The following is a 23,914-nucleotide window of genomic DNA, read 5'->3' as shown; positions in this document are numbered from 1 at the left end:
GAAAGAAAGACAAGGAACTAGAGCTGGGACTCGATTAAAAAAAATAATATAATTAATCAGAGGCTTTGCGATTAATTAATCTAGATTAATCGCATTTTAATCGCATATCAATATTCAACCCGAGAACAGCGAGAAACCTTTTTTTTAAATGTTTTTTGGTATCCCAGTGAATCAATGAATAGTGACTACAGGATACCACTCATTTTCAACATTTCACTGTCATTAATATACCTGTTGTGGAAATAATAATAAAAAGTCACCCCATTCTGTGTTGCCTAGAACTGGAGGTCTGAAAGAAAATTAGTAACAGTAACAAGTACATCTCAGTGACATCACAAAGCTGTACTTACTTCATATTGTTACTGTTTTTTGTCAGACCTCCAGTTCTAGGCAACACAAAATGGGGTGACTTTTTATTATTTCCAGTTTTCAAAAGGTGCGATTAATTTATCTGTAGTTAATCGCGATACATTTTTCTGTAGTTAATTAATCTAAATTAATCGCAATTAGTCCCGACCCTACAAGGAACTAATAAGAATGAGAATGAGAAAGAATAAGGCAGAAGGGAAAATAACAGCTCAATAGAATAGAGTTCTATTCATTATAGAGCAGGTGTTTTGGACCCAGGGACCACCATCCTAACCTGGGCACCACTACCATGACCACCGGGGTATAGGTCCATCATAGACCCACACAACCCACTTCCGGTTTGGCTACCGGAAGCTCTTGTTAACCCATTCTGACCTGAGATCAGATTCATACGAGGTTTCCACCAGACACACACTGGTCTGATTAACCCATTCTGACCTGAGATCAGATTCTAGAAATGTCAGTCGCTCTTCGATTTTTCAAAAATAGCAGACCTACAAGCTCGTATCGCGCCACTCGGTAGCGCGATATGAGCTTATAGATCTGCTATTTTTCAATAGCTAAAGCATAACATGATGCTGACACCAAAATGGATGCCCGGTCAGAATGGGGGGGGAGCATACGCACACTCAAATACGGAGCATGTCAAACGGAGCACTGCACACAACAGTGGCCCTCTCCAATATGGCACAGAATCCCATTAGAAAAGACATACAGTATAGCTAAGCTACACACTAGTGTATGTATCTATGGCAAAGCGCTTTCAAAACATTAAAATGTAATTACAGTATAAACACTAAACAGTGCAGGCACACATGCACACTATACAGAGACCAGAAAAGAGAACACAACAGGAGAGCAGCGCTTGCACAGTGGCCCGGGCAGGCAGCCATATATACGAACACAATACAAACAACAACAAATACGGGATAAAGTTTGCGCGCTTCAACTTCAGCCATTGAATTAGTGGGACACCGCTGAGAGCCACACACAGCTTCAGAAATAACATCCCATGGCCACTGCCATTGATTCACATAATAGACTGTCTGCTAAAAGCCCGCGCATAGTGCAAAGCCTGCTGGGTAGTGGGAAGTACCATAGAACACACCAATAGAGTGACAGTACCGTAAGTATCATAATAGTGCAATGCAAAAACAGAATATTTACAAGTTAGGTTCTTAATTAAGGTGTTGTGTTGAACTGTCGCTTTTTATTTAATTTATTTATATATATATTTTTGTTAAACCTGTTTTTTAACCTTCTATGATAGATTATGTTTTTAACCATGTAGCACTCTGGGATTCCTTGTAAATGAAAAGTGCAATATAAATAAAATTAATTATTATTATTATTATTATGAAATTCACACAAAAAAAAATGTCTGGACTGAGTGCAATTTTGAACATTTTGAACAACAGACTTTTGACCTTTACCCTAATAAAAGTATAGGTAAAATAATTGTAATATATGTTTTTTTGTGATCATTAGAATGTCTAGAACATGTTTTATTCATTATTGTGAAAGATATCCCCAAAATGTAAATTATTAATTTATTATATTATTATATAATTATTATAAATTTTTCATCAAACTATATTTTTTTAACATTTTTTAGTCTTAGTCCTAGTAGTACAAAGTAGTAGTAAGGTTGATATCTATTTTTTGCAAGTAGAAATTAATGCGGGAGTTGTGTAAAATGCAAACTGATAATAATAATAATAATAAAACTTTATTTGTATAGCACCTTTCATGACATGAAATGCAGCTCAAAGTGCTTTACAGATCAGGCGAGTGCGCTCCGGTGCGGTATATGCAAAGGGGAAGAATGACTTCTGTCCGTGACAATAACCAATACTATACAGTATATGATATGGGGAAAACAACTGAAAATGTTCATTTTTTTCCTTTTTATTTTATTTAATTTTCTCCCAGACTTTTGACTTCTCCTAATTTGATTCGACTTGTGTTAATGAAATCGATGCATCGATTTTTCTTAATGAATGCCCTCGGACCTGTCAGTTTCCCCATATTCAATCCCCTTTGGCTATACTGCCTTACAAAGTTTGCACGGTTGGGCCTATTTGAACAAACTGCCTCAAATCATGAACAACACAGTGTCCCACTATAGTTAAACTTTAAACTATATACTTAAACAGGCTATAAATAGTATGTAAAGATCAAATCAAATCAAACTTTATTGTCACATCACATTACAAGTAGCATGGGTGAAATTCTTGTTCGTGCAGTCACAGGGGATAGAGAGAACAATTAGAGCTACACAGCTGCAGCCATAGTTCGGCGCTGCCCTCAGCTTTTGTTGCATCAGAAAAAAAAAGAAAAGAGGAAGAAAGAAGGATATGGGGGGGGGGGGGGGGGGTATTGACAGAGCGACCGCCTTGTTCAGAAGCAAGATAAGAGAGAAAGAGGGTCTTACTATAATTCTATACCACGAACAATCCTGAAGTATATGAATATAAGCGTGTCAGGGGCATAGCGAGCTATAATAGCTTATTCTGCATTTTAAGCCACGGACCAGCATTTGATGACATTTAGCCTCTCGGACCCAAAAGAATATTTCCTTGTTGTTGAATAAGACTAGACCTGTATACTGCCCGTCGGCCCACCGGCCTGCTTGAAAACCCTGCCCTTTTGCCTTAAGGTGTCTGTTCGTGTATAATGCAAAAATGCATTTTTTTGCAGGCCTTGATGCCGTCCGTAATGGTTGATTTTCAGCATGCAACCAAGTGTAATGTTGTGGTAATGTTTTGGGTCATGTTTTGGATAAAGTACCATCAAATGTGGTAATGTTTTGGGTCATGTTTAGGATAAAGTACCATCAAATGTGGTAATGTTTTGGGTCATGTTTAGGATAAAGTACCATCAAATGTGGTAATGTTTTGGGTCATGTTTTGGGTCATGTTTAGGATAAAGTACCATCAAATGTGGTAATGTTTTGGGTCATGTTTTGGGTCATGTTTTGGATAAAGTACCATCAAATGTGGTAATGTTTTGGGTCATGTTTTGGGTCATGTTTTGGATAAAGTACCATCAAATGTGGTAATGTTTTGGGTCATGTTTTGGGTCATGTTTTGGATAAAGTACCATCAAATGTGGTAATGTTTTGGGTCATGTTTTGGATAAAGTACCATAAGAATGTGGTAATGTTTTGGGTCATGTTTTGGATAAAGTACCATCAAATGTGGTAATGTTTTGGGTCATGTTTTGGATAAAGTACCATAAGAATGTGGTAATGTTTTGGGTCATGTTTTGGATAAAGTACCATACAAATGTGGTAATGTTTTGGGTAATGTTTTGGGTCATGTTTTGGATAAAGTACCATCAAATGTGGTAATGTTTTGGGTCATGTTTTGGATAAAGTACCATAAGAATGTGGTAATGTTTTGGGTCATGTTTTGGATAAAGTACCATACAAATGTGGTAATGTTTTGGGTAATGTTTTGGGTCATGTTTTGGATAAAGTACCATCAAATGTGGTAATGTTTTGGGTCATGTTTTGGATAAAGTACCATAAGAATGTGGTAATGTTTTGGGTCATGTTTTGGATAAAGTACCATAAGAATGTGGTAATGTTTTGGGTCATGTTTTGGATAAAGTACCATAAGAATGTGGTAATGTTTTGGGTCATGTTTTGGATAAAGTACCATACAAATGTGGTAATGTTTTGGGTCATGTTTTGGATAAAGTAGCATCAAATGTGGTAATGTTTTGGTTCATGTTTAGGATAAAGTAGCATCAAATGTGGTAATGTTTTGGGTCATGTTTAGGATAAAGTAGCATCAAATGTGGTAATGTTTTGGGTCATAAAGTACCATCAAATGTGGTAATGTTTTGGGTCATGTTTTGGGTCATAAAGTACCATCAAATGTGGTAATGTTTTGGGTCATAAAGTACCATCAAATGTGGTAATGTTTTGGGTCATGTTTTGGGTCATAAAGTACCATCAAATGTGGTAATGTTTTGGGTCATGTTTTGGTTCATGTTTTGGATAAAGTACCATAAAAATGTGGTAATGTTTTGGGTCATGTTTTGGATAAAGTACCATCAAATGTGGTAATGTTTTGGGTCATGTTTTGGGTCATGTTTTGGATAAAGTACCATAAAAATGTGGTAATGTTTTGGGTCATGTTTTGGGTCATGTTTTGGATAAAGTACCATACAAATGTGGTAATGTTTTGGGTCATGTTTTGGATAAAGTACCATAAAAATGTGGTAATGTTTTGGGTCATGTTTTGGATAAAGTACCATAAAAATGTGGTAATGTTTTGGGTCATGCTGTTTGTAGATGGTCACGGTGTATTACATGTTTTGGGTCATGCTGTCTGTAGATGGTCACGGTGTATTACATGTTGTGGGTCATGCTGTCTGTAGATGGTCGCGGTGTATTACATGTTTTGGGTCATGCTGTCTGTAGATGGTCACGGTGTATTACATGTTTTGGGTCATGCTGTCTGTAGATGGTCACGGTGTATTACATGTTTTGGGTCATGCTGTTTGTAGATGGTCACGGTGTATTACATGTTTTGGGTCATGTTGTTTGTAGATGGTCGCGGTGTATTACATGTTTTGGGTCATGCCGTTTGTATAGATGGTCGCGGTGTATTACATGTTTTGGGTCATGCTGTTTGTAGATGGTCACGGTGTATTACATGTTTTGGGTCATGCTGTTTGTAGATGTTCGCGGTGTATTACATGTTGTGGGTCATGCTGTTTGTAGATGGTCACGGTGTATTACATGTTGTGGGTCATGCTGTTTGTAGATGTTCGCGGTGTATTACATGTTGTGGGTCATGCTGTTTGTAGATGGTCACGGTGTATCACATGTTGTGGGTCATTCTTCTTGTAGATGGTCACGGTGTATTACATGTTGTGGGTCATGCTGTTTGTAGATGGTCACGGTGTATTACATGTTTTGGGTCATGCTGTTTGTAGATGGTCACGGTGTATTACATGTTGTGGGTCATGCTTCTTGTAGATGGTCGCGGTGTATTACATGTTGTGGGTCATGCTGTCTGTAGATGGTCGCGGTGTATTACATGTTTTGGGTCATGCTGTTTTGTAGATGTTCGCGGTGTATTACATGTTTTGGGTCATGCTTCTTGTAGATGGTCACGGTGTATTACATGTTGTGGGTCATGCTGTTTGTAGATGTTCGCGGTGTATTACATGTTGTGGGTCATGCTGTCTGTAGATGGTCGCGGTGTATTACATGTTGTGGGTCATGCTGTCTGTAGATGGTCACGGTGTATTACATGTTGTGGGTCATGCTGTTTGTAGATGGTCACGGTGTATTACATGTTGTGGGTCATGCTGTTTGTAGATGGTCACGGTGTATTACATGTTGTGGGTCATGCTGTTTGTAGATGGTCGCGGTGTATTACATGTTGTGGGTCATGCTGTTTGTAGATGGTCACGGTGTATTACATGTTGTGGGTCATGCTGTTTGTAGATGGTCGCGGTGTATTACATGTTGTGGGTCATGCTGTTTGTAGATGGTCACGGTGTATTACATGTTGTGGGTCATGCTGTTTGTAGATGGTCGCGGTGTATTACATGTTGTGGGTCATGCTGTTTGTAGATGGTCACGGTGTATTACATATTGTGGGTCATGCTTCTTGTAGATGGTCACGGTGTATCACATGTTGTGGGTCATTCTTCTTGTAGATGGTCACGGTGTATTACATGTTGTGGGTCATGCTGTTTGTAGATGGTCGCGGTGTGTTCGGTATAACCTCCCGGGCAACCAGACCAACGGGACGACCAGCTGCGAGTATCGCACCAAGGCGTTTGCAGTCGCAAAGCCGCCGGAGATCTTCGCCTTCAAGACCACAGATCTGACGTCTTCGTCGTCGTCGTGTTCCACCACCCCGCCGCCCGCGCCTCTGAAACCGTCTCAATACAGTACGTTTCCTAAATATTATTATAATGTAATCATATAAGACACAGACATTTTAGTCATTATAATCATCATCGTTGCAATTAAAACCCATTTTGTGCGGGAACGCCTTTTTGGTGTTAGCATTATGTTATGCTTTAGCTATTGAAAAATAGCAGATCTACAAGCTCATAGCGCGCCACCGAGTGGCGCGCTACGAGCTTGTAGGTCTGCTATTTTTGAAAAGTCGAAGAACGACTGACATAGAAACATAGCTTTTTCAGAAAACTGTCAGGATGTAGAAGACTTATAGAATCTGATCTCAGGTCATAATGGGTTAATTTACACAGTGTGTGTGCGTGTGCGTGTGTGTGTGTGTGTGTGTGTGTGTGTGTGTGTGTGTGTGTGTGTGCGCGTGCGTGCGTTACAGTGAGAGTGCGTCCACCCGTGAGCATAGCGTACAGACATGAAGGCGAGCTGCTCCAGTGGTCCAGTCCTTACCCCGCCCACTCCTCCCTGACCCCTGACCTGGTCTACCAGCTGGGCTACAGACCCGAGGGAAATGACACCTGGGTCGTAAGTATAGGCTATAGCTAAACATAAACGTAGAGTATAGGTCTACATTAATTTTTGACTATTTGCTGTAAACCTCGTGACCAGTACGACCCATTTTTGAGTGGTGCAACCACTCCTACAACCAGCAATGTCCGTTTGTATGTGTTGTTCACCTCTGTGTTCATGAGCATGAGCACCAGTATGACTGACTACCAGTAGGGGTGCTGTTGTGCCAACAGAGAGAGAGAGAGAGAGAGAGAGAGAGAGTATTAGTGCTGCACTGTTGCCTGCTAATGAGAGAGAGAGAGAGAGAGAGAGAGAGAGAGAGAGAGAGAGAGAGAGGAGGGAGGGGGGGGTTGCACCACTCAGTTCACACAGGTGTGATTTTTAAATGAATAATCAACAGTGCATGTCCTGACCCGACACTGAAATTAATTCAAGGAAAGGTTGGCTCTATACGGTCAGACATGGTCAGCCTCAAGCTGTTATAGGATGGATCCCAGTGAAGTGAAGTGAAAACACAAACATCTGCAATTTCAGTCATATATATAGCGTTTGTATCATGCTGTACAATACGGTACACAACACGACTCCTCACTGAACACACAAGGATTGTATCTTTTACATCATATTTATACCTGACTCATATAATGGTTATGTTGAGTCACTCAGACTCAGTGATTATTTGTCTGTTCGTGTTTAAACCCATTCTGAACGGGAACCCATTTTGGTGTCCGCATCATGTCATGCTTTAGCCATTGAAAAATAGCAGATCTACAAGCTCATAGCGCGCCACCGAGTGGCGCGCTACGAGCTTGTAGGTCTGCTATTTTTGAAAAAAAACGAAGAACGACTGACATTTTTATAGAATCTGATCTCAGGTCAGAATGGGTTAATCAGACCAGTGGTGTGTCCAGTGGAAACCTCGTCGTATGAATCTGATCTCAGGTCAGAATGGGTTATAATCAGACCAGTGTGTGTCCAGTGGAAACCTCGTATGAATCTGATCTCAGGTCAGAATGGGTTAAAAACCCAGTCACCTGCAGACTATAATGGTTCATGATCCAAGGACACTGCCAGCAGTGAATCATATACAATGTGGTTGCATCCCCCCGTAACAGAAATGTCTCCCTTTCTTCCCTTTTTAGACTAGAAATGATTTAGCGAGCACCCAGCTGAAGCTTGAGTCAGAGTGGCTGCTGCCAGGGTGTCGGTATGAAGCCAGGGTGAGGGCCCGGGGAGCGGTGGGCTGGTGGAGTGAGTGGAGCCGTGTTGGGACATGGGAGACCAAAGAAGGTGGGTGTGTAACGTCGCTTTATAGGGCTATTAGGGGACATGGGAGACCAAAGAAGGTGGGTGTAACGTCGCTTTATAGGGCTATTAGGGCTATTAGGGGACATGGGAGACCAAAGAAGGTGGGTGTAACGTCGCTTTATAGGGCTATTAGGGCTATTAGGGGACATGGGAGACCAAAGAAGGTGGGTGTAACGTCGCTTTATAGGGCTATTAGGGCTATTAGGGGACATGGGAGACCAAAGAAGGTGGGTGTAACGTCGCTTTATAGGGCTATTAGGGGACATGGGAGACCAAAGAAGGTGGGTGTAACGTCGCTTTATAGGGCTATTAGGGCTATTAGGGGACATGGGAGACCAAAGAAGGTGGGTGTAACGTGACGTCGCTTGCAAAAAGTAGATTTCAACCTTACTACTACTTTGTACTACCAGGACTAAGACTAAAAAATATGTAAAAAAAAAAAAAAAAAAAAAAGTTTGATGAAAAATTTATAATAATTATATAATAATTATATAATAATATAATAAATTAAGGCGAGACACCCCAGGTGAATAGGGAAAAAAAGTTAAATAATAGCTATCACAATGAAACTTCTCCAGTTGATTACTTATATAAAAAATAAGATTTTTTGTATTACAAGTTTTCTGAAATTATATGTTTAAATATGCAAATTAGGCATTATATGCGCTAATTTGCATACATTTCGGGACGATAAATCTGAAGATCGGATAAAGCCAGGTTCAAAATTATTATTTCATTTTGTTGACACATTAGAGACAAAGAAAATTACACATGGGATTTTTGATATCTCTAATTATCACTCCACAAATCAGAAAATAGTGTCAACAGGCATAAAAAACCCATTTTCGGCATGTTTTTAGGTATAAAATGTGATGTAAATCAGGCTGTGAATGATATATCAACAAATCCATGTGTAAATGTCTGCGGAATATAGTTATGAATGAGACTGGAACGTTTGGTGTAAGTGAGTTCAACTGAAGTGGAGATTCTTTGTCCCAGGTATGAGGAAAACTTATTTTGAGAAAACGGCCTTTAAAGATTTGTATTGTAAAATTCCAAAACGTTTTATTTGAAGCCACTATTTGGAGACAAATATCTCATCCAAACCTTGGCAACAACATATAATGGCATATATCATTGGAAAGGTCTGGACCTCGAGCTGACTGTGGTCTGATCCAAATATGGTCACTTCCTTTGTACCAACAATCAATCATGAAAATAGAGATGGTGGATTTTCACCCAGAAAAACGAGCTGTCATTGGCTAAAATAAACTATCAAAATAAACATCTAAATCTGTATTTTTAATGTGTATTTTGCTTTAGTTTGAAAGAAAACATGTTTAGGAAGCAAAATAGCAAAAAAAAAAAAAAAAAAAAATCATGATTTCACCTGTAGTGTCTCACCTACATTTTGGGGATATCTTTCACAATAATGAATAAAACATGTTCTAGACATTCTAATGATCACACAAAAAACATATATTACAATTATTGTACCTACTTTTATTAGGGTAAAGGTTAAATTTTTTTTCAAAATTGCACGGAGTCCAGACATTTTTTAATGTGTGTGAATTTCAGCCTCTGTGGGGGGTATTTATATGCCAATATCATGACCAATGGCATTGAAAGTGCATTGCAATGGACATCACTGATGACGTTTAGGTGAAAAAAGAACAGAAAAAAAAAAACGACTGACATTTTTAGAATCTGATCTCAGGTCAGAATGGGTTCATCAGACCAGTGTGTGTCCGGCGGAAACCTCGTATGAATCTGATCTCAGGTCAGAATGGGTTAAGTGGCTGTGTTATACTATACTGGCCAATGATTGGGCCATGGCTCTTCATCCCAGTGCAAGGTTCCCAAAACTATTTCATGTCAAGGACCCGCAAATTGATACTAATTTGCCCGCGGACCCCCCATTTGAAAAAGAAGATTTTTTACGGCCCCTAGCGGTGATTCTCAACCCATTTAATTTGAAGGACCCCCGCGGTTTGACATGCATTACGCTATACGGAACCACCTTTAATGACATTTCTATCTCTGGTATACCCCAGGTTATATTGTCAAATCAATGTTCATTTAACTCTGAGTGTACAAATGGAACCAAATGGACCCGTTATACACTCTCAGAGGTATACAGACCCATAAGGGTCCATTTGGTTCCTATAACCATCCTTTATAGCTGGGGACCCCCTGGAACTGCCTCAAGGACCCCTGGGGGTCCCCGGACCCACTTTTGGGAACCACTGCTTTAGCCTCCCGGCCGAGGCTATACTCATTCTCTACGGACACTTTTTTTTGGCATCTACTTCCGCATGATAAAGTATATAATAAAGTATATTATACTTTGTGCTAGAAAATTAGTTCAACCTTCATGTTTATGTAGTTATTTATGCTTGTATTTTATTTTATTTTTTATAAATTTGTATTCCGTAAAAGGTTCTTTTTTGTGTGGGCATGTCAGCAGGGCTTGGCAACGCCAAACAAAGTTTGTGTTATAGGTTATACTTGGAAGTTGGAATATGCTGCAGGCTTAACTTGCCATTTTAGCTGCTGTTGTTTTTAGCTTCTTTTAGCTCCCCCTCTCTCCCATCTTTCATTATCTCCCTCTCCCTCTCCCTCTCTCCCTCTCCCTCTCTCCCTCTCTCCCTCTCTCCCTCTCCCCCTCTCTCCCTCTCCCTCTCCCTCTCTCCACCAGCCCCTGGCCAGACACCCCGGCTGCAGTGTGTGCTGGACGGAGAGAAGGAGGTGACATGTAGCTGGAAGGTGAAAAGAAATCTGGCTCCCTTCATTACCTACCAGCTGGACTGCCGACACCATCAGACGGCACAGTGAGCATTACACCGCGTTACACTTTGTTATACTGTGTGCGCGCGCGCGTGTGCGTGTCTGAGTGTGAAAACTGTGCATGCATGTGTGCGTGCGTGAGTGTGAAAACTGTGCATGCATGTGTGTGTGCGTGCGTGCGTGCGTGAGTGTGAAAACTACATGTGCATGCATGTGTGCGTATACAAATCTGTGTGAGGAATACATAATATGACAGAGCATGTGGTGTGTCAATACTTCCCATCCTGAGGCTGTTAGTTCTAATATCATGGTAGTTGATATATAGTCTACAGCAGGGGTTCCCAACCTTTTTTGGACCAGGTACCCCTTTTGCGGTAGATATTTTTCCAGGTACCCCCTCATCCTCGCAACACAGATATATATTTACAACCACAAGCAGTGTTTCCTGCAGGAAAAAGCTTTGGCATGGTGCTGGGCGCAGGGGGGCCTTCTTGCGTCGAACATTTTGATTAATTAATTAATTTGATTAAATAATTAATGAATAAGATTAATAAATTAAGATTGATTTGTATTATTGCTCTTGTATTGCTATTGGAGACACTGGGGGGACACTGGGCAGGCACTGGGGAGGCACTGGGGAGACACTGGGGAGACACTCGGGAGGCACTCAATGAGGCACTGGGGAGGCACTCGGGGGGGACACTGGGGAGGCACTCAGGGGGACACTGGGGAGGCACTGAGTGGACACTGGGGAGGCACTGGGAAGGCACTGAGGGGACACTGGGGAGGCACTGGGAAGGCACTGAGGGGACACTGGGGAGGCACTGGGAAGGCACTGGGGAGGCACTGGGGAGACACTGGGGAGACACTGGGGAGCATGGGGAGGCACTCAGGGGGACACTGGGTAGGCACTGGGGAGGCACTCGGCTGGTCACTGGGGAGGCACTCAGGGGGACACTGGGGAGGCACTGGGAAGGCACTGGGGAGACACTGGGGAGGCACTGGGGAGACACTGGGGAGACACTGGGGAGCATGGGGAGGCACTCAGGGGGACACTGGGGAGCATGGGGAGGCACTCAGGGGGACACTGGGTAGGCACTGAGGGGACACTGGGGAGACACTGGGGAGACACTGGGGAGGCACTGGGGAGGCACTGGGGAGACACTGGGGAGACACTGGGGAGGCACTCAGGGGGACACTGGGGAGGCACTGGGGGGACACTGGGGAGGCACTCAGGGGGACACTGGGGAGGCACTCAGGGGGACACTGGGGAGGCACTGGGGAGGCACTGGGGAGACACTGGGGAGGCACTCAGGGGGACACTGGGGAGGCACTGGGGAGGCACTGGGGAGGCACTGGGGAGACACTGGGGAGACACTGGGGAGACACTCAGGGGGACACTGGGGAGGCACTGGGGGGACACTGGGGAGGCACTCAGGGGGACACTGGGGAGGCACTGGGGAGGCACTGAGGGGACACTGCAGGAGGCACTGGGAAGGCACTGGGGAGGCACTGGGGAGAAACTGCAGCCACTGGGGAGACATTGGGGAGCCACTGGGCAGACACTGGGGAGGCACTGGGCAGACACTGCAGGGAAGACACTGGGGTGGCACTTGGGGAGGCACTGGGGAGGTACTGGACATTTCATATCACACACACACCATGATTCACTAGCCCCCTCAAAAAAAAAAAAAAAAAAAGGGGGGGGGCTTGGGTACCCCCTGGCTATGCGTCGCGTACCCCTAGGGGTCCGCGGACCCCACGTTGGGAACCGCTGGTATAATGCACCGAAAGCAAGACAAATACAAAGATCAGACCAGTCTGAAGTGAGTGGTGCAACAGCGCCCCCTGTTGGTAGGCTACTCCAAACATAGGGACATAATATTGTCCAGCTAAAACATATGATTTGATTCTTCACACTGACTAATCAATCCATCAATCTATACATCTAACCATGTAGCGCGCGCACACACACACACACACACACACACACACACACACACACACACACACACACACACACACACACTGTCCTATAATATATTCTCTCCAGGCCTGAGAGCTGCTGTGGGCGGCCTGCGGTCAGTGGAACGGAGACGGAGCTGAGATACACCTGTCGGCTGACTGTCCCTGACCCTTCACAGCTACTGCTGGAGCTCAGAGCGACACGCAACGTCAGGAGCTTCAAGTCCACCCAACACAGTAAGTGTGCGTGTGCGTGTGTGTATGTGTGTGTGTGCGCGTGTGTGCGCGTGCGTGTGCGTGTGCTGCATGGGACAGAGGACAATGGAAAATGCAGAAAGAGAGAAAACGTGAAAGTGAAAGAGATTACAAGATTCTCAATCTTTTTAATTTCAAGATCAGTCTCTATCCTTTTAATACTCTATGGCGTAAAGGGGGACCCTCTGGAACCTCTCCCCAGGAGGTCTCTGGACCCTACAGGTCCATTTGTATACACTCACTGATGATTCTACTGTGTCGGTTTATAAGGAAAAACCTTATGTAGGCAAAGGCCCTGCAGGTATACTAGCTCTCCCCTGGATGTTGTCACTAGTCTAGCCTCAAGCAGGGCCTGAACTCCACACCCGTTAACCCATTCTGACCTGAGATCAGATTCTAAAAATGTCTTCTATTATACATCCTGACAGTTTTCTGAAAAAGCTATGTTTCTATGTCAGTCGTTTAAAAAAAATAGCTAAAGCATAGCATAATGCTAACACCAACCACTTAATTTAACTAGGTGAGGCAAACCATCAACTGATTGCTAATTGGTAACTATTATAACTTAACCAAGGCTAACTAAGGCCCATGAGTTATTTTACACAATTACATCAGGACATATTGAAGTTAAATGTATTCCAGAATGTTCTCCTGCGGGCCCTAAAATTTGTTCACAAAATAATAAAGTCAAAAGAATGATATAAACACAACATACACACCCCTCCTCCTCTACACAGTGCTTGGCCCATTCCAATCAACAGGATTGCCAGCATCACTGCAGAGGAGAGACGGGTGTCGACCCCACAAATAATCGTACATTTCCCCACAGTGTCAAAAAATAAATACAGCTTTAAAACAGCTTTCAGTCTCCTGCTGAACATGTTCAGATACTGCTATAAATAGGGCACGGGTTGTGCCCCGTGACACCCATCAACCCATTCTGACCTGAGATCAGATTCATACGAGGTTTCCGCCGGACACACACTGGTCTGATGAACCCATTCTGACCTGAGATCAGATTCTAAAAAATGTCAGTCGTTCTTCGATTTTTCAAAAATAGCAGACCTACAAGCTCGTATCGCGCCACTCGGTGGCGCGATATGAGCTTGTAGATCTGCTATTTTTCAATAGCTAAAGCACGACATGATGCCGACACCAAAATGGGTGCCCGGTCAGAATGGGTTAAGCCAGCCAGCTCGGTATAGTATAGCTGGCGAGTGACTTGAGTCACTTGACTTTTCAGTCCACACCTCCTGGGTTTGAATCTAATATTAATGCCACTGTGTTTGTGCCAACCGCAAACAAACTTATTTTTTGCCAATAAAGTAAAGTTTTAGACCCCGATGGGGTTATTATGGTTAGGCTTAAGGTCATTACACACTGGCGAATTAGCGACGCGATATATTCGTGCGAATAATTCGCATTTAAAAAAGAACAATTGAAGTCCATGCAAGCTTCCACATCAGTGGCGAATGTGCGAATGTGCGAATGTGCGACCGTTTTCGCTTTTATTTGTTCGCTCTGGTGTCGTATTTTGCAGAGATTCGCAGGCGAACTGCAACATGCAATATTTCGCATTTTCAGATCGCTTATTCGCATCGCGTCGCTAATTCGCCAGTGTGTAATGACCTTTAGGGTTATATAGTGTTTCTGGGTTTATTTATCACACTGTATTTCTATCAGAAATGCATTCATCAGATGGTAATTAGTCTGTCAGAAAGGCAGTTATCATGTGACAATGCTGGCCGATGGACGGAGCCTCCATGAAGCAGACCGGTCCACAAATCCATCTTATAGGCATTTAATGCATTTGCTTTGAAAAGTGCATTGTCTTCTACATCCTGACAGTTTTCTGAAAAAGCTGTGTTTCTATGTCAGTCGTTCTTCGATTTTTCAAAAATAGCAGACCTACAAGCTCGTAGCGCGCCACTCAGTGGCGCGCTATGAGCTTGTAGGTCTGCTATTTTTCAATAGCTAAAGCACAACATGATGCTAACACCAAAAGGTTCCCACCCAAAATGGGTTAATCAGTGCAAGCCGGTGACAAATGGGGGCACAGGTCTCCACCAGGGGGCGCTATAATAGGACAGGTCTCCACCAGGGCAGGTCAGGTTGTGGCCTCCTGGTGGCGCTATTATTGACCTTATGCACACTCTTTTTAAATATAAAAACTTTGAAATTAAACAAACATGTTTAAGTCTACTTCAGCATCAAAGAAATTAAATTGCCATATATATCTATATATATATATATAAAAAAATAAGAGTGAAGAGACTAGTCTACTGTCAGCTGTAGTACAGCAGTCCAAATATAAAGATAATTTGTCAGAGGCGAAGGTAAATGTAGGCCTATATGAAAACACTACTGTCCCATTGTGAACAAGTGAATGAAATGGAATAACATTCAAGGAGGTTAAATGGGAGGCTATTGTGCAGTCAGAGTTACCAATACAAGCTATCAGAATGCATTACTCAGATGGTAAGTCCTGCTATTTCTGTCAGAAACACATTTACATCACACTGTATTTCTATCAGAATGCATTCATCAGATGGTAAGTCCTGCTATTTCTGTCAGAAAGATCGACACCCGTGGCTTCTGCGTTCACTCAAAGTGAGGGAAGCCTCGCCCCTACATGTATGTCAGAAGTCGTTGAGGGCTGATTTCCCCCCCACTGCCCCTACATGTATGTCAGAAGCCGTTGAGGGGTGATTTCCCCCCCCCCCACTGCCCCTACATGTCTGTCAGAAGCCGTTGAGGGCTGATTCCCCCCTCACTGCCCACTGGTGACAAAGCAACCATGACCGAGGGCAGCCCCAAAGTGTGGAATATGTGCCAGTGACTCCTCCTAGTGTTTACATTGCTGTACTGCAGTTGCTTCTATTGTAGTGAAATCCTGCTGGTATTTGGTATTTAAAGAACAATATTACAACAATAACAATATTATCCCATTCTGACCGGGCATCCATTTTGGTGTCAGCATCATGTTATGCTTTAGCTATTTAAAAATAGCAGATCTACAAGCTCATATCGCGCCACCGAGTGGCGCGATACGAGCTTGTAGGTCTGCTATTTTTGAAAAATCGAAGACATCGACTGACATTTCTAGAATCTGATCTCAGGTCAGAATGGGTTAATCAGACCAGTGTGTGTCCATGTGGAAACCTCGTATGAATCTGATCTCAGGTCAGAATGGGTTATGGTAGTGTTTTGAAAGTCCTTTGGTGCGTGACACTGAAATCAATCAATGAATCAACCATGGTCATTACCATCTATCTCTCTGTGTGTGTGCAGTTCGCCCCATACCTCCCGCCAATGTGAGCGTGACGCAAGACGCGGCGGGGAACTGGCAGGTGGAATGGATCGACGGCAACAACTCAGAGAAGGTCACGATGCACTACGACATCTGCTACTGGAACACACTGGTGAGGTTCACAACAACAAAAAAACACCACGTTTTATTGACATATTTATTTATTTATATTATTTAATTTGTGTTTATGTTGTTTTAAATATACAACCAGAATGAGACAGACAAGCATCTCTTTGAGGACAGGAGTTCCCGGTTCCTGAACATCCTCAGCCGGGCTTTGGTTCCCTCCCAGCAGTACCGGGTCACGGCCAGGACCCGGGTCGCTCCACGTCAGATGTAATTATCAACTTTTTGTATATTACTTATTTATCCCATTCTGACCTGGGATCAGATTGATACGAGGTTTCCACTGGACACACACTGGTCTGATTAACCCATTCTGACCTGAGATCAGATTCTAAAAATGTCAGTCGTTCTTCGATTTTTTTCAAAAATAGCAGACCTACAAGCTCGTAGCGCGCCACTCGGTGGCACGCTATGAGCTTGTAGGTCTGCTATTTTTCAATAGCTAAAGCACGACATGATGCCGACACCAAAATGGGTCCGGTCAGAATGGGTTATTACTTATTTGTGGCATACTTTGGTCAAGTACTGTATAGAAGTGAAGTCATCCAAACAATTCATTTGCGAAAATACCATTCAATGTTTGAATGAATTCATATAGGCTACTATAGTATCATGACTTATTGTTGACATTATGTAAATAATCAAAATAGTTTGAATTTGTAACCCAATTTAACTTGTTTTTGTGTAGATATAGAATAGTATTCTACAGTATATAGTAGGCAATTATAGAATAGTTTAAATCAGGGCTGGGCAACTTTGACGATGGAGAGGGCCAATATATTTCCACACTCACTCCAGAGGGCCACAGTGCATATTACTGCCGTAGCAAAAATAGCTGATCTACAAGCTCAAAATGCGTCGCATGTAGATCAGCTATTTTTGCTATATTTGAATTGAAAACCTGTTTTTTTTTTGCTATTTTTTAATTGGAATCCTGAAAAGTTACCTTTTTTATTGCATTTCAAATACATTTAGGCCTAGTTATAGTTATGTTAACTTTATGAACTGTTAACATAACTACGTTGGACACAAAAAGACAATAACATTGTAATACTAGTCATGAATTACTAGTCATTTAATACTATTCATGAAGTAATTAAACCGGGTTTGGAATTGTAACAGCTGGAATCAGTACTATATCAGTATTCTGATATTAACATGCAGGCCGCATTAAGTGAAGGTGGGGGCCGCATGTGGCCCCCGGGCCGCCAGTTGACCACCCCTGGTTTAAATGTTACTATTCTGTTTCCAGCTATAGAGGAATCCCTTCAAACTGGGCGGAGCCTGTGGACTGGACCTCCAATGAAGGTAGAACACACACTCACAAGTTGGACGTCTCTTCAGTTTTAACTTTATCTAGTTTAGTTTAGTTTATTTGCACATATGTAAATAATAACAACAATATGGTCAAATAAAATAAATGCAGAAAGCAAATATTTCAATAGGAAACAAGATTAGTTACATACATGATGTGCTGGAAGTGCCAAAAAAACCCCAAAGGGGCTTATCGAGTGGCCTTCCTATCCACACTTTTCCTGGGCTGTGTGTGCTCCAGTTCCTGTTGATTTCATTGGATATCATTGGTCATCTGACCAGTTTCATTGGCTTTCATTGGATCAAATCGACAGGAACTGGAGCACACACAGCCCAGGAAAAGTGTGGATAGAAGCTACCAGTTGATCTTAAATAACAGAAATTAAGATATGAATAATATTGGTAAACCTAAGGATTATAAATAATAATGAAAAAATAAAAAATATTCTAATAATAAATATCAAATAACATGACTAGGGCGTGTTGCCCAAGCTTGTTAATACAAATTGCAGTAATTGTCTCTTAAAAGAGCAGAGACTAGTACAGATTCTGATATGAGACGGTAAGTTATTTGCAGCAGCAGTCACAGTAGACAACACACACACACACACACACACACACAGTAGGCTATAGAGCATCGCAGTCTTTCATGACGACGCCAGGCCCAGGAAATAGTTCCCAATGCATTTTTCCCATAGACATTTCAAAAGGTATTTATTTAAAGACCTTATAAGCCAAGACCTTATAAGACCGTACAAAGCCAACTCTTGTCGTGATAAATCATAACAAACAATATTTTGGACGTATTTATTTAAAGACCTTATAAGCCAAGACCTTATAAGACCTTACAAAGCCAACTCTTGTCGTGATAAATCATAACAAACAATATTTTGGACGTATTTATTTAAAGACCTTATAAGCCAAGATGAAAGCAGGGAATCATAGCTTCAAATTGATATATTGGTTTTGGAGAAAAGGTTCACTTCTGTGGTCTCTAACATTACACCTATAGCTACATGTTTAAGGATTCATTTCATATTATTTACATGTCGATTTCAGCTCCGACACTTATTTCATACATGCTCTAGTATGTGAAGAGACTGCCTGTGCTATATTAACTCATTTTGAAAAAGAAAAAAGAAAAGTTTTTCTCCTCTGGTGAAAAGCTGGAATGTGCGCGATGGCAGGCTCTCAGTCAAATCTGGTCATGTTTTTTCTCTCTTCTTCTCAGTCTCTTTCTTGTTCACAATGTCCTCGTTCGTTGTTCATCGGTCTGCCAGTGTTGTTTTTGATGTCGACATTGTCACTGCTGCCAATTATCCTCTTTTCTTCTTCATCACGGTCATCACGGTCATCATCATCATTATCCTGTGTTCTGACAGCCTCCTCTTCGTCCTGGATAATGTCTCTAGTCTACGTGGTCGTCAGTGTGATAGTGGCCACAGTCTTCTTCACTCTCTACCACATCGTTTCCAACTGCAGCAGGTCAGTTTTATTTATCACTTTTTATCCCTCACATCGTTCAGTAACCTTCATTTTTTGAGTGGTGCAGCCACTCCAAGGAACAGCTTTGTCCGTGTTCACCTATGTATGTGACGTTCACCCATGCGTTCACCTATGTATGTGTGAGCATCATATAATGAGCACCAGTAGGGGCGCTGTTGCCTGCTAATATATATATGAGAGAGAGAGAGAGAGAGAGAGAGAGAGAGAGAGAGAGAGAGAGAGAGAGAGAGAGAGAGGGTTCCACTCGGTTCACACAGGTGTGATTTTATTTGTTTGATTAGCATACGTGTGTGTGTGTGTGTGTGTGTGTGTGTGTGTGTGTGTGTGTGTGTGTGTGTGTGTGTGTGTGTGTGTGTGTGTGTGTGTGTGTGTGTGTGTGTGTGTGTGTGTGCGTGCGTGCGTGCGTGCGTGCGTGCGTGCGTGCGTGCGTGCGTGCGTGCGCATGTGGGGTGTGTGTGAGTGAGATGATACTATGACACAGGGCAATAAAAAAGTTGCTGTGGGAGAAATCCTGTTTCAGATTCAGCCAGCTGATGGCTGCATGCTGCTCAGATGGTCATGATGCTTCAGTGTTAATTGCACTATGTGGACCCTTAGCTCCATTGTTACTTTACACTCTCACAGTTCAATTAAAGCTTCCATAATTATGTACAATAAGAATATTAAACTGGTGCTTATCCTGACTCTGAGTCTCTCCGTCCTTCTGTGTGTTCTCTCTTCATACAACAGGAGTGTGATGTCGTGGGTGAAGTCTGTTCCCTCCCCAGACAAGAGCAGAGCCATTTCTGACATCATGGTGAGACGTCCATATTGTTTCAAGTTAATGGCATTCTGCCCCAATTTACAGTTTTTTATAAACAAACAGACTGAATAATCAGTCAGTCAGTCATGCAGTCAGTGAGTTGTTATAATCAGTCAGTCAGTCATGCAGTCAGTGAGTTGTTATAATCAGTCAGTCATGCAGTCAGTGAGTTGTTATAATCAGTCAGTCATGCAGTCAGTGAGTTGTTATAATCAGTCAGTCAGTCATGCAGTCAGTAAGTTGTTATAATCAGTCAGTCAGTCATGCAGTCAGTGAGTTGTTATAATCAGTCAGTCAGTCATGCAGTCAGTGAGTTGTTGTAATCAGTCAGTCAGTCATGCAGTCAGTGAGTTGTTATAATCAGTCAGTCAGTCATGCAGTCAGTGAGTTGTTATAATCAGTCAGTCAGTCATGCAGTCAGTGAGTGAATCCATTAACCAGCCAGAGAGAGGCAGTCATTCAAGCATCCATCATAGGTGTTGTTTTTAATTAAAATTATACAGACATACTGGCATGACATGACACTGACCATAATTGTCCCATGATACTGACCCAGATATATGACCATAATACCGTCATGATACTGATCATGACATTGACCATGATACTGACCATGATACTTACATGATACTGATATGATACTGACCACGATACTGACACAGATACTGATATACTGACCATAATACTTACATGATACTGATATGATACTGACCATGATACTGACACCAGTGTTGTTTTCGTCGACTAAAACTAAGACGAAAGACTTCGTCGACTACCTTTTTCCACTGACAAAAACGAATTGAAACTAAATGAAAACTAAGCTATGATGACTAAAACTAAGACTAAATATACTGACAATTTCGTCGACAAATAAAAACTAGACTAAAATGTTAGGGACTAGTGGACAAGAGATCCAGTATAAGTCATTTTACACTTGGTTGCATGCTGAAAATAGCTGATCTACAAGCTCACAACGCGTCGCATTGCGACGCGTTGTGAACTTGTAGACCGGCTATTTTCAGCAAGTGTAAAAATACTCATTACGACGGCATCAAGGCCCACCAAAATACATTTTAGTCGACTAAATCACCTGTAGATTTAGTCGACTAAAATCTCATGACATTTAGTCGACTAAAACTAGACTAACACTAAGACATTTCCAGGTGACTAAAATGTGACTAAAACTTAAAGTTTCAGTCCAAAGACTATGACTGAACTAAAATAGAAATTTGCTGCCAAAAACAACACTGACTGACACAGATACTGATATGATACTGACCATGATATAATGTACTGACATCATACTAGTTGGTATATTATATATATATACAGTATGTGAATCCTATGTGTTGTATTATTATTCGTCACAGAAGCTGACCGATAGCTGCGCCCTTCAGCGTGAGAACGCCTACTACATCTGTGAAGTCCAAAACCCGGAGAGATCTTCTGACGGGTACGACATTTTTCCTTGAATGTTCTACCTCAGCAACATTATGATGTATTTTAGCAGTTGAAGCTAGAAAACAAAGGAATGACAGGAAAGGAAAATAATTACACATTATGATGATGACCACCACCACGCATTGTCTCTGATAAAGGAAAACAGAATGTGATAAATGTGAGTCTAAAAAAGCATTAATGGTTCACATTTGGAAAGGTTTTCAAATTGGCCATGTGTTTGGCATATCCCATAATGGAACTCTTTGATGTGAACTGTGCTGCCACTAATGGACGGACCTTAATAAATAAATGTACTGCTCATTTCGTCGCAGTCCAGGTCCACTGTTGACCTTGACCGTGAAGCATCTACCGTCCGAGGACGGGGCCTATGACGGTGACGTCTCGCTCGCTGACGAGTTGCCCCCGACAGAGACAGACAACTCGGCCCTGAGTTTCTCCGGACCCTACATCCTCTGTCCAGTGAGTTCCACCACAGCCCCATTTCATCTGCCCGGCCCAGGAAATGATTCTCCGTTCATTTTCTCCATAGGCTTTTCAAAAAAGTATTTATATAAAGACGGTTATGCCGCGGACAAAGCCAACTCGGATCGTGACAAGTCATTTTCGTGATATGCAAATGTTGGCATATTCAATATATATTAAGCTAATTTGCATATTCAAATTAATTTTCAGAGAAACTTGTAATACAAAAAAGTTTAGTTTTCATGTTAAGATTCATTGTGGAAAGTTTCATTGTGATAGGACAAAAGAAAAAAAAGCCCATTAGGGTGTTTAGTTTTCTCGAGGTATTAGCACACATCTTGAATTGATGAGAATTAAACATATTTCCGCATCTAGGATTTCTTAGGACTTTTAGTATGTTATTCTAGACACCTCATAGAAATGATATCTGTTGAAAAAAATTATCTTTTAATTAGTCTGACTTTTGGGTCTAAAATGGGCTAGATTGCCTGGCCTAAAAACGAATTGAAACTAAATGAAAACTAAGCTATGATGACTAAAACTAAGACTAAATATACTGACAATTTCGTCGACAAATAAAAACTAGACTAAAATGTTAAAATGTATTTATATAAAGACGGTTACGCCGCGGACAAAGCCAACTCGGATCGTGACTAATCACGACAACAAACACAATATTTTGTGCCGATCAAATATTTTTTTTTTACTAATTATTTGATCGGCCCCAAAACATTGTAATTGTCGTCATGATTTGTCACGATCCGAGTTGGCTTTGTCTGGGGGGCGTAACCGTCTTTATATAAATGACAAACTGAATGTTTCCATTTCACAGCCACAGGGGGGCAGTGGAGAGCCGAGCCACACGTCCGTGGACCTCCTCGGCGGTGAAGACGGCGTCTTTGACTGCTCCAGCGAGGACTACGTGCGTCTCCCCAACCAAAAGAACTCCAGGTCAGTGGTGTGGAAAGTAACCAAGTACATTTACTCAAGTACGGTACTTATAGGTTTTTGTACCTTATTTGAGTATCTCCAATTCCCAATACTTTTACTTCTACTTCCACTACATATATCTCGGATCAAAATATTGTACTTTTGCTCCACTGCATTTATTTGAAAACTTTAGTTACTATAGTTACTTAGATTTTGATTATTATTCCAAAAACATACTGTACGGAAACCACTTCAGCCATGTATACATTTTAGCCATTTGATAATAGCAGATCTACAAGCTCACAATGTGTCCCGTCGCGACGCAGTGACCTTGTAGATCTGCTCAAAACATTTTAATACATTTGAAAACTTGAACGTGACATCCTTCATGACAAGTACCTTGACAAGCATCATGTTATGCTTTATCTATTGAAAAATAGCAGATCTACAAGCTCATAGCGCGCCACCGAGTGGCGCGCTACGAGCTTGTAGGTCTGCTATTTTAGAAAAATCGAAGAACGACTGACATTTTTAGAATCTGATCTCAGGTCAGAATGGGTTGATCAGACCAGTGTGTGTCCAGTGGAAACCTCGTATGAATCTGATCTCAGGTCAGGTTAAGTTCCAGACTTATACTTGTATAGTGGAGTATAGTTCTACATTGATGCACTTTCACTTAAAGGAGCATTCAGTGATTTTGGGTGATTTGGAAAAAAATAACCCCGGTCCGCCCTGGTAACAAGATGTGCACATGCACTATGCACTACAGTGGGGGGGGGCACGCGGCAGGCACAACAAGGCCCGCCTCTGCTTGATCATGATTGGATGAAGGCTGGGCCACCTAGCCAATTTTTTATTTATTTTT

The 23,914-nt window shown here is 42.0% G+C and overlaps 1 protein-coding gene across 1 annotated transcript; it reads left to right on the top strand.

Annotated features, from left to right (window-relative positions):
- Positions 1–7,379: 7,379 nt before the first annotated feature.
- On the top strand, positions 7,380–21,668 carry csf2rb (colony stimulating factor 2 receptor subunit beta; the record flags this gene model as incomplete). Its single annotated transcript, XM_083779203.1, has 10 exons — positions 7,380–7,394; positions 7,966–8,113; positions 10,830–10,962; positions 12,972–13,120; positions 16,430–16,560; positions 16,660–16,784; positions 17,827–17,882; positions 19,271–19,373; positions 20,124–20,190; positions 21,567–21,668. The coding sequence occupies 10 exons, from the start codon at positions 7,380–7,382 to the stop codon at positions 21,666–21,668; spliced, it is 1,029 nt and encodes a 342-aa protein (XP_083635329.1).
- Between the last annotated feature and the right edge of the window lie 2,246 nt (positions 21,669–23,914).

This window comes from Protomyctophum parallelum (genome assembly GCF_964188405.1).
Source record: "Protomyctophum parallelum genome assembly, chromosome: 13".
Taxonomy (NCBI): domain Eukaryota; kingdom Metazoa; phylum Chordata; class Actinopteri; order Myctophiformes; family Myctophidae; genus Protomyctophum; species Protomyctophum parallelum.
The sequence above is the reverse complement of the archived record's forward strand: the minus strand, read 5'-3'. Positions and strand labels throughout refer to the sequence as shown.